This window comes from Aegilops tauschii, chromosome 1 (genome assembly GCF_002575655.3).
Source record: "Aegilops tauschii subsp. strangulata cultivar AL8/78 chromosome 1, Aet v6.0, whole genome shotgun sequence".
Lineage (NCBI taxonomy): Eukaryota > Viridiplantae > Streptophyta > Magnoliopsida > Poales > Poaceae > Aegilops > Aegilops tauschii.
Genome location: NC_053035.3, coordinates 80,555,080 through 80,570,851, shown reverse-complemented (window position 1 = coordinate 80,570,851; position 15,772 = coordinate 80,555,080). Strand labels below are relative to the sequence as shown.

The window sequence follows — 15,772 nt, the reverse complement described above, 5'->3', positions numbered from 1 at the left end:
GCCTCACATAATGCTTCACCAAAGCAGATATAGCTTGAGCTGTGTTATGTGATTGATGGATCACTTTGTTTCGCGAATATGCAAAACTTGTGTATCATTGCATTGATAGAAGGAATATAATGAGTTCAGAGAGGGGTATAACACATGACATGAACGCACACATGCGTGAACATGCTGCCTGGAGCAGAGAGACGAGGGATGGTCGGCCCGAACAAAGGATACATCACAGCTAAACCTACCAAGCCCGAACCAAGAGCGACAATGTCGAACCAGCTAGTATTCCAACATCACCTAAGCCAAAACCGGCGACAACGCGAGTGAGCAAGGTAGCACCTTCAAGAAGGAAGTCCACGACGAGACACCATCGCCATCCGGTCCGGAGGAACAAGAGCTAGGGTTTCCCCTGAGCTCAAAGAGGGGAGAAGCCGAGGGCCTTCACAACGCCTCCAAGAAGGAAATGACATCCGCAGACGCCGCCGCTGCCAGCACCAGCAAGCCGAGCAATGATTTCTCCCTGGCCTAAGCTGAGCAATCCCATAGTCACTGTATCTGGAGTCAGAGATGAGGAAGCCAACGCTGGTCGGAGACACCATGTCGGAAGGGGGTTAGCGGGGCTGCACTTGCCGTCAGAGGGTGGCACCGCCTTCGGACCCACAAGCGTTGGATCTGGCAAAAGGGTGGGTTTCGAGGCGTACAGGGTAGGGCAGGCGGCGAAGCTAACCACGAGGGGGTGGGGCGACGGCGATCGGCAATGCCGACAAGCAGGGACTGGAGGGACACAGATCCATGTTGCCGTGGCTGTAGCCATCGGGACATCGGGAGCCAGGCGAGCCGGAAGAGATGCAGCCGCTGGGTCGCCGAGGCCGGAGTTGCCCGACAGAGGACGCCATTAGCCATGGACACTGGAGAGACGCGGGTCCAAGGTCACCGGGGCCAAAGTAGCACCAACAAGTACGTGTCTTGAGGAGCCCCGGGACTGCCAATAGCACTATAGCCTCGTCGCCTCGCGTGAGCCGTCACCGTGATTGATGGATCATGGCCTACAACTTTTTAAATAGTGGAGATAGATATATCATGGCCTCTCCCTAAAAAAAAAACAGATTGTCCAATCCTTTCCCATTTTTTTGTGGGGGGCTTTCCTTTTCCTTTGAAGTAACAGAACTTGGGTAAGAAACAAGAATGCATGGGTGTGAGTCGTGCTTGAAATGGGGCGACATTAACTTGTCAGGCCTAAGGCACGCTGGAGAGCGGCTGAGGAGCTTTATATCTAAGGCCCTGTTTTGTTTGGGCTTTTGCGTCTACTTTTGCATCTTTTTCACATTGATAAAAAAAGAAAAAAACTCCTAAATAGGTGCTTTTTGCTTCAGCTTTTGGCTTATACCATCGTATAAAAATATTCATTCGAAGCAAAAAGGCCATATTTAGGAGTTTTTGTGGCTTTTTTTTTGCCAAAGTGGAACAGCTGCAAAAGCAGAAGCAAGATCCCAAACAAACAGGGCCTAAGATCAGTTAGATAAGAGGGAGGATGCATGAGGTCGCAGTTTGTTGAAAGCTGAACCCATCAGAAGTCTGGAATTCTTTGTCAAGAGACCAAGAATTTGAGTAACACATTCTTTGCTGGAGCTACGCTCTAGTCTGACTGTTCTACGAGACTGCATAATAACACTAACACTCCTTCTACACGAACTAGGTATATAAACGGTAAAGCTGTAACTGTTGTGCGCTGTTTTGACTATATGGATATAACAGAATGCGTTACACTGCATTTGTCACCTGTCGGACAAAGCACACACAGTGATTAGATAATGGCAGCTTGAGTGGTCAGGTTAGATCACCACGGCCTACCGATTTTTGCATAGTATATCTTGAAAGGGTGATTGTAAAATGAAGGTATTGCTAACCAACGAACTCTCATGAATGGGGATATGTAGCGGGGTCAGATTAGCTCAGCTCCCCGGAACTGGACCAAATATGGAGCTCACGAGTCATTCTTCATAGAAACGGAAGGCACATTTGCTGGGAAAGTTGTGACTGGGCACATTTATTGCTGTACAAGGACATAACTATCAGAAGGTACTTGCTCACAGAAATGAAAGGCACAATGATCTCCTAGAACATGTATGGAATTACATAAAGGTATCTCTTTTTTTTGCAGCTCACAGTTTCAGCAAGAATGTGCGTATCTCCATGGGCCCCAGCTCGACAACAAGGGCTTGATTGTCAACCGGTCTACCGGTAATTGGGGCAGGACTACTTTCAGTGTCTCCAACAACCCTCCACTTGAGCTTCCTCATCGCTGACTTCTTTTGGTTGGCGGACAGGTTAGTTTCAGTCAATTCCTTGATCTGCGCAATGGAACAGCACTGAGCAAGTGAGCGTTTCGGGCTAGATCTCTTTCCGAAAGGAAAAATACTCATGAGTATAATTCATGCAACATAACTTTTTTTTACAACAAATTCTTATCATGCAAAGAGATAAAGTACAATAAATTACTTACGGTTCTCTTTCCAAACAATTTTTTCAGTTCAACTTTTGCCATCACTGAGTACTGTGGGTCCTCTGCAGCCTGCAACTCCGACAAAAGATTATTCAGTGAACCAAGTAGAAATAAATATGATATAAACTACAGTTATGTAAAGTAGGAATATACCTGAAACAAATGTGCCAAGCGGAGAAGTGCGGTACCATCATCGAGACTCTGAAATATTAAGCCATACTCTGTTAGTGACTAATAGATGCTATCAATATTAAGATATATAAGGTCCGAGATAAATAGTTGTTTTTTTGAGGAATAGATAAATAAATTATGAACCTGCAAGGTGATGATTGCCACGTTATCAGGAAGACTGTAATTTGCATCCATCATGCTCGCTTTCACAACACTGTAGGATTTCCAACTGCTTTCATCCTGTCAGAACAATATTACAACTGTAGGAATAATGACATGAAAATACTTAAGAAAACAGGCTGACAGAACTATACAAATATACCTCATGAGCGAAACCAAGAAGAAAGGGTGAATAAACTTTTTGTCCTTGTGTCCTTCGCCAGTGAGCTCCATGTCCAAGCTTGTTGACATTGACATAATAAGTACCCCTAGCCTGTAAGAGTTTGTATGAGGCAGAGTTAAGTCTCTGCAGGGGAAACAGTACGGTGTCCTACTGTGTGTATTTGTTGATTTTTATATAGTGAACTTGGTGCGATGTCAGGTCGGTACTGGAAGAAATAGAAATGGATACAATGCTGTGAGTGAATGTATACCACGAGCCCGTCACATTTGCTGTCAACGCAAACAGTTTCATCGAGTGGCTCCCCAACACCTCTGCCATCATCATAAAGTATACGCCTGACATGCACAGTATCATGATTAGAGGTTGAGCGTACAAGGGCGTGCTGAAATTGGTTACACAGATTTGTGATTGACTTCAATAGGTTGGTAACAAAGTTGGTAAAGATCTCTATAGTTAATAGTACACATTAAACAGTATATTACATAGTAAGTTCGAAAATAGGTGGTTCCAAAAGAGATAAATGAGAAACTGCTACTTTTAGCTGTTTTGTAATGGACACATTGGCATTTCTTTGTAGTTCAAGCTGTCTGCTAGCTTCAAGACAATGCTACCATAGTTAGATATAGAAACCAACTAAAATTGGAACGGCCTATCCTGGTAAACAACACAAATATGGTACTTCAATAGAAGCTATAATACCTGTGGAACATCATTTCTATTTGACCATCCTGAATGCTTGAAGCTCCAACAGCACGATCAACAAGGACACTAAGTTCATATTTCCCATCTGTTACATACATTCCGAGATTGACCTGTAATGTCAACACGAGAGAAAAATCTATAAGAAAATAAAACTCTTTAAATAACAACAACAACCACGAAAGCATGATGAAATAGGAAATTTTATTTGGGGAACCAAAAATGAGGGAGTGTCACACATAGTCCTGAAAATAAATGCTCTCTTATACTCCCTCCGTTCCAAAATAGATGACCCGACTTTATACTAACTTTAGTACAAAGTTAGTATAAAGTTGGGTCATCTATTTTGGAACGGAGGGAGTACATCCTTTTTCCCTGGTGGCTTCGCTATATACAGGTGTAAAATTATTCCAGCTTTATGCCTACTGATGACAGAATTATATAATTAAGTACATAATCTTGTAATTGTTATTTTAAAACGGAGGTAAAATATTTGTAATCAAAAGGAGTTTGACAGAAGTTTCAAAAAGCAAAGAAGAGACATAGCTAGCTCTACTTTTAGAATAATCTATATTAAAAGTATTATTATGATATATTGGAAATCAAAGAGTATCTCGGTATTAAAATGTGAATATTGTTCATACGGGATAGTAATTTCCTGCAACCGGTTGAGTCACTTGAAGATCCCAATCTTCCCTGTAGTCTCTCACCTATAGATGAAATCACAAAGAACGTGGGTGTAAAAGGAGAGTACAGAGATTCAAAAGTCAAACGTATTAAATTCAGGTAGATGTTCAGTAGGGCCTTAACAGTCACCCATAAAATAATTCAGGAAAAATATGAGAAGGTTGGCTTATGATATATTCCGTATTTAAGAATATTTCATACAGTAAGATAATTTTTTACCAAGGTACAAAGAAATTAACTAGATCGTAACAAATATCTGAAGCATAACTCATATTGATAGTTACCCTCTTGAGAAAATCCCTTCCATTAGAATCTGTATAAAAAGTGTGGTTTGTGACCATATTTGCTGTCAGTCTTGTGATGACCTCCTTTCCTATGCCATCATTGACCGGGATTGGCCCAATCTTTCACATATGAGAGGAAAAACAAAATAAACTTCAGTGCTTGTTCAATAATGATGGATGTCATTTTTTCTGGAATGGAGAAATACAATTCAGGCCCTTATTCTCCGAGGTAGAGGAAATTACTAACCGTGTATTCTACTTCAGCATGCTCCTTATCCTTATATAGTCTTGTAACCTAGACATAGAATATTTTAAAAGATAATCAAAGAGAGCTTTATCATAATTAATATATTACACCTGAAAAAAAAAGATGTTGACATGAAGGCACGAGGGATTGACAAGTCATAACTGAAACTGTACTAGAAGGCAATTACAGCTAAAGTAATTTCGAAGGAGTTGGAGAACGTGATATGGCTGCTAGCTCGACATGGCGAGTGATGACCGCCTTCTGCTCTTGCATGGCAGTGGCACAATTTTTAAGGCAAAGTTCAGCGATGATGCAATTGGGAAAGATGGCGTAGGTGGCCCTGGTGACGAGGGCATCCGGATCAAGGACGAGCTTGACAAGCCCAGTGGAGCTCACAAAAACTATTGTACTAGAGTTTGGAAGAGGCTCTTTCATCGGGTAAAATAGAAGAATTGTTTTCTATTGTAACTTGATTTATTCTTCATACGGTTTCCCTGAATCAAATATAAGTAAAAAAATCGTATATCTTATCTTTGTATGGCTTAAGGCCGAAACCAAAGCTTCCACTGAGAGATCATAGGGATCTTCTTCATAACTTGATGCTTGGATGGACCATGTATTACATAACAAATTTGGACGACCCACTACTTCTCACCTGAACAGGAGCCACATTGGGTCGAGACATCAAGAAGTTTAGCCTTAGCCACATGATATGTTCTTTTCGTGGTGACCTATAGTCATCTATCTTTTCAGAAAATCTTAGCACATAAAAGTGCAACAGCAGAGAAGGCTAAAATTAGTGTTGTGGTTTTAGTTCAAATTTGAATTAAACCACGACACTTATTTTAGATCGGAGGGAGTAGCAAATAGATTCCGTGTAATGCTATTAATATAGGCTCAAAATTAATCTTAATCCTTGATATGAGTAAATTTATATCTGACCTGATAAATCCACGGGCTGAATTGCTGGTGGACTTCATCAACCAGAGGTCCACGGATGACTTTTAACGGTACCTAATATAAAATAGACATAAATCAATAGATCACATAGAAAATGTATTTAAAGTTTTTAAATACTAAATAATGCAGAAGTGAAGTTACTCAAGTAACATTAGAAAGGTAATCCAAGAACTCAAGTGCTATCTCTTTGTTGGGTGTGGGTTAGTGTGTGAGATGGTACGGGAGAACATGACTAGCTAGTAGAGCTCATGTGTGAGTCAAGTTGTAAGCCCATGTTGAGTTGTATATATATTATATATAGGTCTAAAAGGCATGACGAACAGTCAAAATATAATCCAGTTACTCCTAGGGATCAAACCATCCAGAAATTTCCCCCAAAATCCACATCTTTTATAATAGCCCGAGAGACTAACTGGATTATATTTTGACTGTTCGTCATGCCTTTTAGACCTATATAGTTCAAGTCTTGTGATGTTAGGTACCAAAAGGGAACAATAATAGATACCATGGTTTCATTCGCTCTATAGTTTGCAGAAAATATATCAGCAAAGAAGTTGTACTAAATCAGCGACACTTATTTTGGGATGGAGGGAGTACTATTTATTGTATCTTTTGGAGGTATGTGATCAACAACTGTAGTTTTCTGAGAAGATAAACTAATGCAGAAAAATACATAAAGCACAAGTAATTTTGGAGCTAATGTTAATAATATACACTGCTTTTAAATGGTGCATAGATGAACAGATAAAAAATTGAACTTAAACGTGCAAGTTAGTATTACCGATCTTGAAACAACAGTCGGTGTAGACCCATCTGGTCTAAAAATATAAGCTCCAGATGCCTGGATTAAAACATATACAGACAAATAATAAACGTGTGAAACAGGTATAATTTAATAAAGAAAAAATTAGCTCCATAATGAAACCTGTGAATCCGCGCCATCACCATTATTTGAACCATACCAAAGAAAGCTCTGTTGAATTGGTAAATCCACCTAAAATAGATATAAAATTTTTCTACTGCATATCAGGATGAATAAACATGTGGTAGGACTCCTGTAACTTGCGAACATAATAAATTTCTTTAAACTCTGCATACAAAAGCAGTAAGGAAAAGCAATGTTGGTCGACTATGAGAATTATCTTCCGGCAATAATTTTCAATACCATGTATTATGGACGGCATATTGCTTAGCTTGCAAAGTATGCAATGCATTAACAGGTACAAGCTAAATCGAATTTTATATGATGTAACATTCTTTGTAACAAAATATTAGACAAAGTGGTCTGGCCAACAATGGTAAATTATAGGGCAGTGTTTGTTCATGCCATTGCAAAGACACCTGCTTCGGCAAGGATTCAGGTTTGCATTGCAACTTTGTGAAGAGCTCTATCTCTCCTATCCGCTGCGATGCCGTCGATCTCCAACTGGTCCTCGACATCCGGGCCAGCCCAGTGCGTCAGTTTCTGACCAATGGCCTGCGGAAGTCTGACCTCCAGCCCCTGATCGACAAGATCACCGGCCTCTGTGTATCAGATGGTCTCATTTGACCTATTGCCATGGTCTATCAACGGTATCGACAGGTGCTACGCACGACAAATCTTCCAGAGTGTCCGCGTTGGGATGGACGAGCGCAGAGCGGTGGAGTCGTTGGGCGCCGTGGTGGCAAGAATGATGCGGATCTCTCTCCTGAAGACGGGACAGCGGTTCGATGATGATGGCGGCCTCTAAAACATCTGCAAGGGGTGTACGCTTTAGGTTTGCCGCACCAATTGTTTGTTCCGATACGTTAGATGGATGGATCGGCGACGACATCGGCTTTAGATATGGGGAGTGAGAGCACTCCACATTATCAAGTTTGTAGGTGTGAGTGGTGGCTTCGGGTGGTTTGATGTATGTTCTTGTCAGACCCTCGTGGAATAATTAATAAAGATGGCTGCATGCATCGATTGATGCAGAGGCCGGGGGTTTAACCTCCATTTCCAAAAAAAAAAAATCAACGGTATCGACAAGTTTTGCCGCGGCTTCTTCTGGCGTGGCGCGGAGGAATCCAAAGGTGGGTACTGCCTCGTCGCCTGGAACGTTGCCTGCTCACCACGTGCATCGGGAGGCCTCGGCATTCACAACCCGCGGCTGCTCAATAAGGCTCTTGCATCAGATCAGTAGTCCACGACAAGCCATGGCAAGGGATGTCAATCTCCATTCCCCGCGAAGCAGAGGATCTATTCCTTGTCCCTAGGCCACAAATCCGGGCTACCTTTCTTCCATGATTGGTAGATCAGCAGGCGTAGCATCTCCCAGAAACCAAATCTGGTGCCCTCCGTTCGCTTGGCAAGATGGCTTCTGCCCCATCCACCTTGCTGCCAGCTCTCTGACCAAGCGCTGGAGGACCTGAGCCACATCTTGCTGCAGTGCTCCTTCTCCAGGGAGGTTTTGGTACTCCATCCTGCTTTTCGATGACCCTTGAGTGATTCACTCCTAGCGCTGCAACCTCTCTACGGAATGGTAGCCGGCGCTTAGCGTGGCTGTGGCGCCAAACTGCTGGAAGGAGGTGAGCTCACTGATCATCCTCTGCACGTGATTGCTCTGGCTGGAGCTGAACAAGCGTGTCTACAAGGTGGCCACCATACCGGCACCATATTTTTCTTTTGGCTAGTGCCTATACCAACCTATCTAGCAAATACTACATAATTTCTCACAATGATACCTACCTGCAACCGCACTACGATTGCTCAAATTTGAACATGTAAATTGAGAAGAAGAAAAACTGTTTCATTATCTAATTTTGTACACACACATACATATTGATGAATAACGGTCTTTAATTAATCTTTTATACTAAACTATTTGTGAAATTTTACTGGATGTTAATCGATTTACTTTTTTTAGCAGAACCAGAATGTGTTAGGACTCACTCCTGTGATAGAATTGAACATCCGTGTAAGTTGTCCAGATGCTGACGAAAATGTCATCTTTAGAGACCCTGGTCCAACTTCAACTGTGTCTTTGCTTGGAGAAGCGATGCTTGAGACATACCCCATTCTGTTAGATCCTGGATAGTTCAATGGTAAATGATGTATAACGAATGAAATAAACTAATAATAAACATTCAGATGAAGACCATATTTTTTATATTGACCTAGCAAAGAATGTAAACACTAATCATATTTGTAGTGTGTTGTATTTGTAGGAACCATAAATTTCTGCCTAGTGATTAACGTTGATGTTAGTGAAGATAACAAAAAAAAATTGAAAGCTCATTATTAGTCTGAAGATAACTGAAGCATACATCGCATGCTTTATTATCTGCACATATGAAGAAAAACATAGTAAAAATATATTCTCTTGTAATATCCTGTTATCCAGTTCATCACCTTCACCAGAAATATATTATAGCATCACTACATTGCCCATAAACAAAAGTTTCTTTGCTTTAACAAGAATAAAATCAAGCTGCCTTTCCTAGTGGGAAATTCACAATTTGATCAAAAGAATATAAATCAGAAAATAATATCTTAAGCAGATGCAATTTCACCTGCTCCCTTGGGCTTTGAGACGAAGTAAGTATTCCACCCCATTGGTGGCACAGAAGCTTGAAATACTAGCCAATACTTTGGGGGTTTGTCTGTATTGATTCCGAGATAAGCCTTCACATACAACTTCCTTAAATTGCTAGTCACATTATCAACCTCAACTAGTTGTGAGTCGACAAAACTTCCATCAGAGCCTTTTACGACTAGGTGTAAGTCATTGACCTGAAAAGGGAAAATAATTATGGGTATGCACAAGTAAATTAGCTCAAGAACCTTAAAAATGGGTACAAGCCTTGACGGCATATTTCTTTCTGCATGTCACAAAGTACCAAAAGGTTTTGAAACAATTGAGGGCATATTTATCTCTTGGTGATCCTCAATACACTTCATCTGTATTGTTCTGTTACAGAGAACAAAAATCTATTGGATAAAAGTGCACACTATAGGTTTAGACGCATACCGGAACCCGTATGAAGTCACTATGTTCCCATCCAAGAGGATTATAAGCAGTTATAACCTGCAGAAGATAAAGAGGATTATAAGCAGTTATAACCTGCAGAAGATAAACTAAGTACGTGCAATATCATAACTGGCAAACATTACGTTAAAACAGAAAGTACTTACTAAACCCTTTCCTCCTGAAATTTGTTCCTCAGTTGAAGGGCAGTAGCTTATATTGAGAAGTTGGCACTAAAAGAATTATTTGCCAATGGAACTGTTAGATCACGTAAACATATTCGGCAAACAAACTAGGCTATGTGTAAAGAGTAATGTGCTGTGCTAAAACAGAGCCAAATAATTAATGCTAAATAAGATCATACTGTCGTGTTCCCTTTCGAGATGAAGAAAGGTGATGTCGAAATATATGTACAAACAGAATGTGATAATCATAAGCACTATTACAGAAAATAAAGTCCATCCTAACTCACCTGAGTAAACTTTACTGCTGGAGACATACATGTTCCTTTAGAGCTTGTCAGACAAGACAAAGCAGTATTTACACCTTTCTCGACCTACAAGATATGAATAGCCACTCCGTTATTTTGTTTGGAAAACCAAAAGAGCCTTGTCACCAAAGCATTTCTGCAAGAGAAAATTATGAACCTGGGATGCTCCGAGAGCAAGGCGTTTCGAGTAATCATCAGTTGTGTGTTGTTTTGCTGTTCCTGAGACGGCATCATGATGCTGGGCGATTCCCAGTGCGTCCTCCAAGCTAGAAGTGAACGATCCTCCCACAAGAAATTCTATTTGACGTGCAGCCTGTTAGGAAAGGCCATTTTCCTAAAATTAGCTACTTCCAAACTGAAATATATGATATTTAATCATCACAATTCTGTTGTTGTAGGTTTGTATTAAAAATATATTATACCAGGTAATATCCACTGAGCATTCGAACATATCCCTTGAAAGTCGGGCGGCTCGTAAAATACCCAGTCCAGTAAGCATTGGTTGAATCAGCATATCTGAAATTTGAAATAGCATAAGGGCATAAAGAATGAACTCTTATCATTTCAATGAGTATCAATAACTTACGGGAAATAATCATCTTGTTTGAGTGGCCAAGATTCATTTGATGCATGTTTTGCATCAGTGTAAATGGATGGAGTGGAATACAGCGCATGCACTCGTCCATCCTGCGGTGTTCAGGACATAATTTCTTATCTTCAAATACTTTCAGGACATTAGTTAACCATGTATATCATCGAATTGCATAGATAATTCACTTTAACTAATGTGTTCAGTAGATGTTAAGATTTTTTTATAGGAGGAATATGGAATTAGTTATGTATGTTCTTCTCTTCCTGAATGAAATGCAGTCTTGTAACCCTGCCACTATATATGAACATAGGGGCATCAAGCAAAGCTCATAAATATTATGCATGTACTTATAATATATAAAAAAATTCTTGCCCCCTGATTGGGATGTTCACTAGGTTCCAGAGCTGTGTTGTGTTCTCCCAGATTTTAGGCTTGTAAATACTGTTTTTACTTTTCAATATATCGAAACGCAAAAGCTTTGAATTTTATTGAAAAAATATGTGGTTTACCGTTCAAGAAAAGTATGAGAGTAAGCGGAATGCCAAGAAAACCAGAACAGTATACACAAAAGCTTGAGAGCCTCAACTAGTCAACTGGCATTCTGACAGTTGAGATCTATTAACCAGCATACCTTGTTCACGTAATGAATAAGTCTATCCATATTCCGGAACCAGGATTCAGCATACTGATAATTAAAATCATCACCCATGGTCCACATTATGTGGTTTGTACGCGTAACGTTTGCCTGATTAATAGAAACACCAGAAGTTAGATCCAGGTTTTTGTTCAAAATCTACTTCCAAATTGGTCGAGTAAACCAAAAGCTTTTACAACAAATGAAAGTTTACCTGTGCTATGGCTGCAGAAACAAAATCATTAACGCGTTGCTCAACATTGGTGTCGAACAGCAATGGGTCGTCCTACAAATGATTGTTAATGAATATTAAATATGTTAGAGTTTCTCCCAAGAACTAGAGATCACTGAAACTGCTTGCCTAAAGCCATATACCTGAACAGGTGTCATGTCATTCAAAACTTCAAAACTAAACCCATCGGGAGGGCTATAATGGATAGGAAATGCATTTGTAAAGATCTGCAGTTCAGTCATACATTTAAATGAACAGAATACACGCCAATATTTTCAACATAATCATACATGCTGATGAATAGAATGCATATAATTATTTCCAACAGAAGAATACTATGTAGTAACCTGAGAAGATGAACCAAATGTTCTTGAGCCCTGCCATATAACTTCCAGGCCTTTATCGTCTTTACGCTTTGCCCTATCTTGGTAATCAATTCTTGCAAAGTGCACCGAATCAAAACCAAGCTACAGTTACAACAAAAAAGCAAATATAAAATCTCCGCATTATAGGAATGTTCCAGGAAGAGATATAAGATCACAAATAAAATTATGAAACAAGATTAAATGTTTTTCAATCAGTCATCATATCACAACATAAAACAGAGGAGTAAACTTTACCAGCATAAGGCAGGAGTACCTGTAACTCCAGACTAGTAAATGAAAATTAACTAGTGCTGGTCTAATGGTAAAGGGAGACCATGATGCGACCAAGTTGACAAATCACTAATGAAGTTTAATCAGACCCACCTACTCAATCTTGGCCCACTTTACCATGACTCCGATCAAAGATCTGTTTAGCTATTAACCAAACCATATAAAAATGAGAGATTAAACAAGGGGCTACGTGTGTAACTAAATTATCTCCTGGAAGAAATCTCAACCATGACAATCCACCTGGAAAAAACTGGAGTTTTCAAATCCTGTTGTATTTACCTCTTGTTTTGCAAAAATATGTCGAACTTAGAGGAATCAGATTGCAATGAACTGAGATGTGAAAAAAAAATCAGTCCAACTGTATAATTTATAGGCATGCGGCATGCTTACTATACTGAATTCACATTATCCTTCTGAGAGCAGAGGCAAGATGCTAACACAAAAAGGCTACTGAGTTCTGATGTTCCGAGGAACAGTCATGTTTTTGTATTACAATAATATAGCAAAAGACATTACAAAATACTGAATGCTCAGATCGGACTGTGACTTCAGTCAAATCAAGGCAAGACGAAATCACTAGAATCACTTACATAGCCAAACTACAGTACTACACTTCCAATATACATCCATCTATGCATATGAAGCAAATTATTATACTTGTCTAATAAAATAGAGCATCTTGATTTCAACAAAATCTTAAGGAGAACTGCACACAACTACATTTGCATAAATGCATGCCCATCTAGATCTTGATGCCAACAGAATGCAGGGATTTCATAGAGTTGTATCTTCTACTTGGTCCGTGTGTCATTTTATACTAGTAATCTAGTACTTCAATGCTTTCAGAACAATCTGGAAATGTGATGTTAACATTACCTCTGTTCCTAGCAAATAAGCTTGCACAGCAGAATGACCGAAAGGATCGATTTGCCAGCCAGCTCTTGGAGTCTTGTTGAATTGTTTTTTAATCACCCGATGACCAAGTGTGGTCTGATCAATCATGTCAATATAATGGGTGGCAGCTTCATCATGCATACACCACCCACCATTTCTGAATCGTAATATCCAAAGTTTATCGAAATTATATATTATATATATGCTTATTTATTTATTTATTTATTTATAAAAGATCCAAGGAAATAATGAAATCACATTACATACATGAACTCGAGCTGACCAGAATCAACTAGCTTGTGCACTATGGCCTGGATTTGTGGGCTTTTCTCTACCCACCACCTTTGGAAGAAGGCCTAAATGCAAAAGACATAAGTCATATTCAGAGTTACGAAGATTCAATATAACTTATCAAGTAACATAAAGAGAAACAATTTTCTGGCCGTCAAACAGTGGTCTAGATCCATTTCATATTTTTGAGATTTAAAACATCTAATAAGCCCCTAATTAAAATCTGTGATTCATGACAACCAAATTATAGGGGCTAACATCCTGTGTCAAGTTTAAGTGTTTTTATGTCTAAATTGAGTGGTGGTGAAATGGGCAAAGTGAGGTAACCCCACTTCAGATGTTAAGATTGGGGAAAACAAGGGCCATTCTAGCTTGTGTGATTCGATGTTTCCATAAGCTACCTTTTTTCTTCCAAGATTTTTCTTATTTCTTTATTTTCTACTGTATGTAACTTCCACAAGAGACGTTGTACATTCATATATACCATGTCACTGGATACTGCGGCTGATTCATACGGCCAATCATTACAAGCCAACAGAAGGATGAACAGTCCTATATATAGAGTCATCGAGCAAGATATGGTCATTATAATATCGTTTCCGGATAAGCTGATCACGTGAACGGTGTGGCCCCACCACCGAATTAACTAGATGGGGTTGCCGACTTGCACTGAAACAGCGGGTTTGATTCGTGCTCTTTTAAAACGAGACCACCCATCCGTGACACAAGCAAGCAACAATGACTGTTCAATCATTACTGTGTCCAATCATGATGACGAGGTAAAAAAAAGATAGGAGTAATTCCGTGGGCAAAGGCAAACAGAAACAAGGGAAGAAACGTCCAAAGCAAAGGGGAGGAGAATTCGATGGGGAATTGGGGCGAGCACGTGACCTGCTCCGCGACGACGAACTTGCGGCCGGGGTCCCTGGCCAGCGCGTCCACCACGGAGTCCAGCGTGTTCATCACGCACGCGCCCTGCAGCAATGCACGCAGACGGGAGAAATCACGAACCACGGCCATGGAAGACGGCGAGCGAGAGCGGGGTGCGGGGGGGAGGGAGGGAGGGAGGCGGCGCACCTGGATGGAGTTGTTGGACCCGACGTAGTACTGGTCGACGGTCTTGAGCCAGCCGACGTCGTCGTGGGAGTGCGGCACCAGGTGCACGTTCAGCAGCCCGGCCACCGTCCCCGCGCTCGTGTTGTACGCCACGTACCCGTGCGCCTCCCTCGCCGCCGCCACGGCGGCGAGCAGAACCACCAGGACCAGCGCCAGCGCCATGGCTTTGGGTCCTCGGTGCCTCCGTGCGAAATGGTCAGCTTCGCTCGCTTTGTTCCCTCGGGAGTGGGGCGGCGGAGTGGCCTAAATACAGCGGTGGGGCGTGCGCTGGCTGGCCGGCCGGCTGGCGGGCATTTGTGCCTTTGTGGAATGTCGATTTGTTTTACTGTGGAGTCGCCGGCAGTCAAGGAAAGGGCGCTGGCCACCGATAGATAGCAGGTCCATGCGTGTGTACCAAACCGAAAGAGTAAAATACCGGTGTCTTCGATTGAAATTTTGGAAGATCAATTCATTGATTTTTTTTCCAATGGAAATCTTTGGTTCATAGAAATAGATTCATCAAAGATTTCGATGTAGTACTCCCTAATTTCCGGTTAGGCTTATATCTTATTTGGACACATGGAATTAATTGTTATATTTATTAGCTTAATGGTCGTGCGGTGCCACCCTGGCCACCCTGTAGCTCCGCCCCGTCCTCATGCGGGTCATGTGGTGAGTTGCAGAAATTTATTGAATACAACTTGATGATACGACATACTCTGAAGCAAATACAACAAATGCAGATGCGGTCCCTTGAATGAGATAAGCTATCTTGGGACATAAATATATGTATCTTAACATTTATTGTTCAAATTTATAGTTATATATTGTATTTATGCTTTTCCAATAATGTGACAATTGTAGTATGACTTTTGATGTGTATCAGAATGCTGATTTCTTTTCTCTTAGTAGATTAAAAGAAAAGTAACACAATCCTATTGGAGATTCTTTTTTCTCTTTGTAACCACGAGCAAGTCCGGCACATGTTTACTTTGGATCTGTAAGTGTGGA

General features: G+C 40.8%; 1 protein-coding gene across 2 annotated transcripts; it reads right to left on the bottom strand.

Moving 5' to 3' along the window:
- Nucleotides 1–2,012: 2,012 nt before the first annotated feature.
- Nucleotides 2,013–15,118, bottom strand: LOC109775477 (alpha-mannosidase). Of its 2 annotated transcripts, none has more exons than XM_020334225.4 (29): nucleotides 14,744–15,118; nucleotides 14,558–14,641; nucleotides 13,643–13,731; nucleotides 13,358–13,532; nucleotides 12,173–12,292; nucleotides 11,969–12,052; nucleotides 11,808–11,879; nucleotides 11,591–11,704; nucleotides 10,954–11,054; nucleotides 10,790–10,883; nucleotides 10,525–10,680; nucleotides 10,350–10,433; nucleotides 10,045–10,110; nucleotides 9,881–9,937; nucleotides 9,423–9,642; nucleotides 8,803–8,939; nucleotides 6,814–6,882; nucleotides 6,670–6,729; nucleotides 5,871–5,942; nucleotides 4,929–4,976; nucleotides 4,682–4,801; nucleotides 4,355–4,420; nucleotides 3,711–3,823; nucleotides 3,262–3,346; nucleotides 2,991–3,101; nucleotides 2,813–2,908; nucleotides 2,651–2,698; nucleotides 2,498–2,566; nucleotides 2,013–2,345 (listed from the first exon to the last, which is right to left on the bottom strand). In XM_020334225.4, exons 1-29 carry the CDS (start codon nucleotides 14,942–14,944, stop codon nucleotides 2,157–2,159), a joined length of 3,000 nt encoding a protein of 999 aa, XP_020189814.1. In that variant the 5' UTR covers nucleotides 14,945–15,118; the 3' UTR covers nucleotides 2,013–2,156. The 2 variants fall into 2 exon arrangements, with proteins under 2 accessions (XP_020189814.1, XP_045088090.1); XM_045232155.2 differs by having other exon boundaries at nucleotides 9,881–9,973; nucleotides 14,744–15,096.
- Nucleotides 15,119–15,772: the final 654 nt, after the last annotated feature.

Excerpts from the sequence above, each read along its gene's own strand:
- LOC109775477 (XM_045232155.2), bottom strand. The coding sequence starts at position 14,944 with ATGGCGCTGGCGCTGGTCCTGGTGGTTCTGCTCGCCGCCGTGGCGGCG. Across the intron at positions 10,681-10,789 it reads TGCTCAGTGGATATTACCTG|GCTGCACGTCAAATAGAATT; the intron begins GTATAATATATT and ends CTTTCCTAACAG. Across the intron at positions 10,111-10,349 it reads CAGCAGTAAAGTTTACTCAG|TGCCAACTTCTCAATATAAG; the intron begins GTGAGTTAGGAT and ends TAATTCTTTTAG.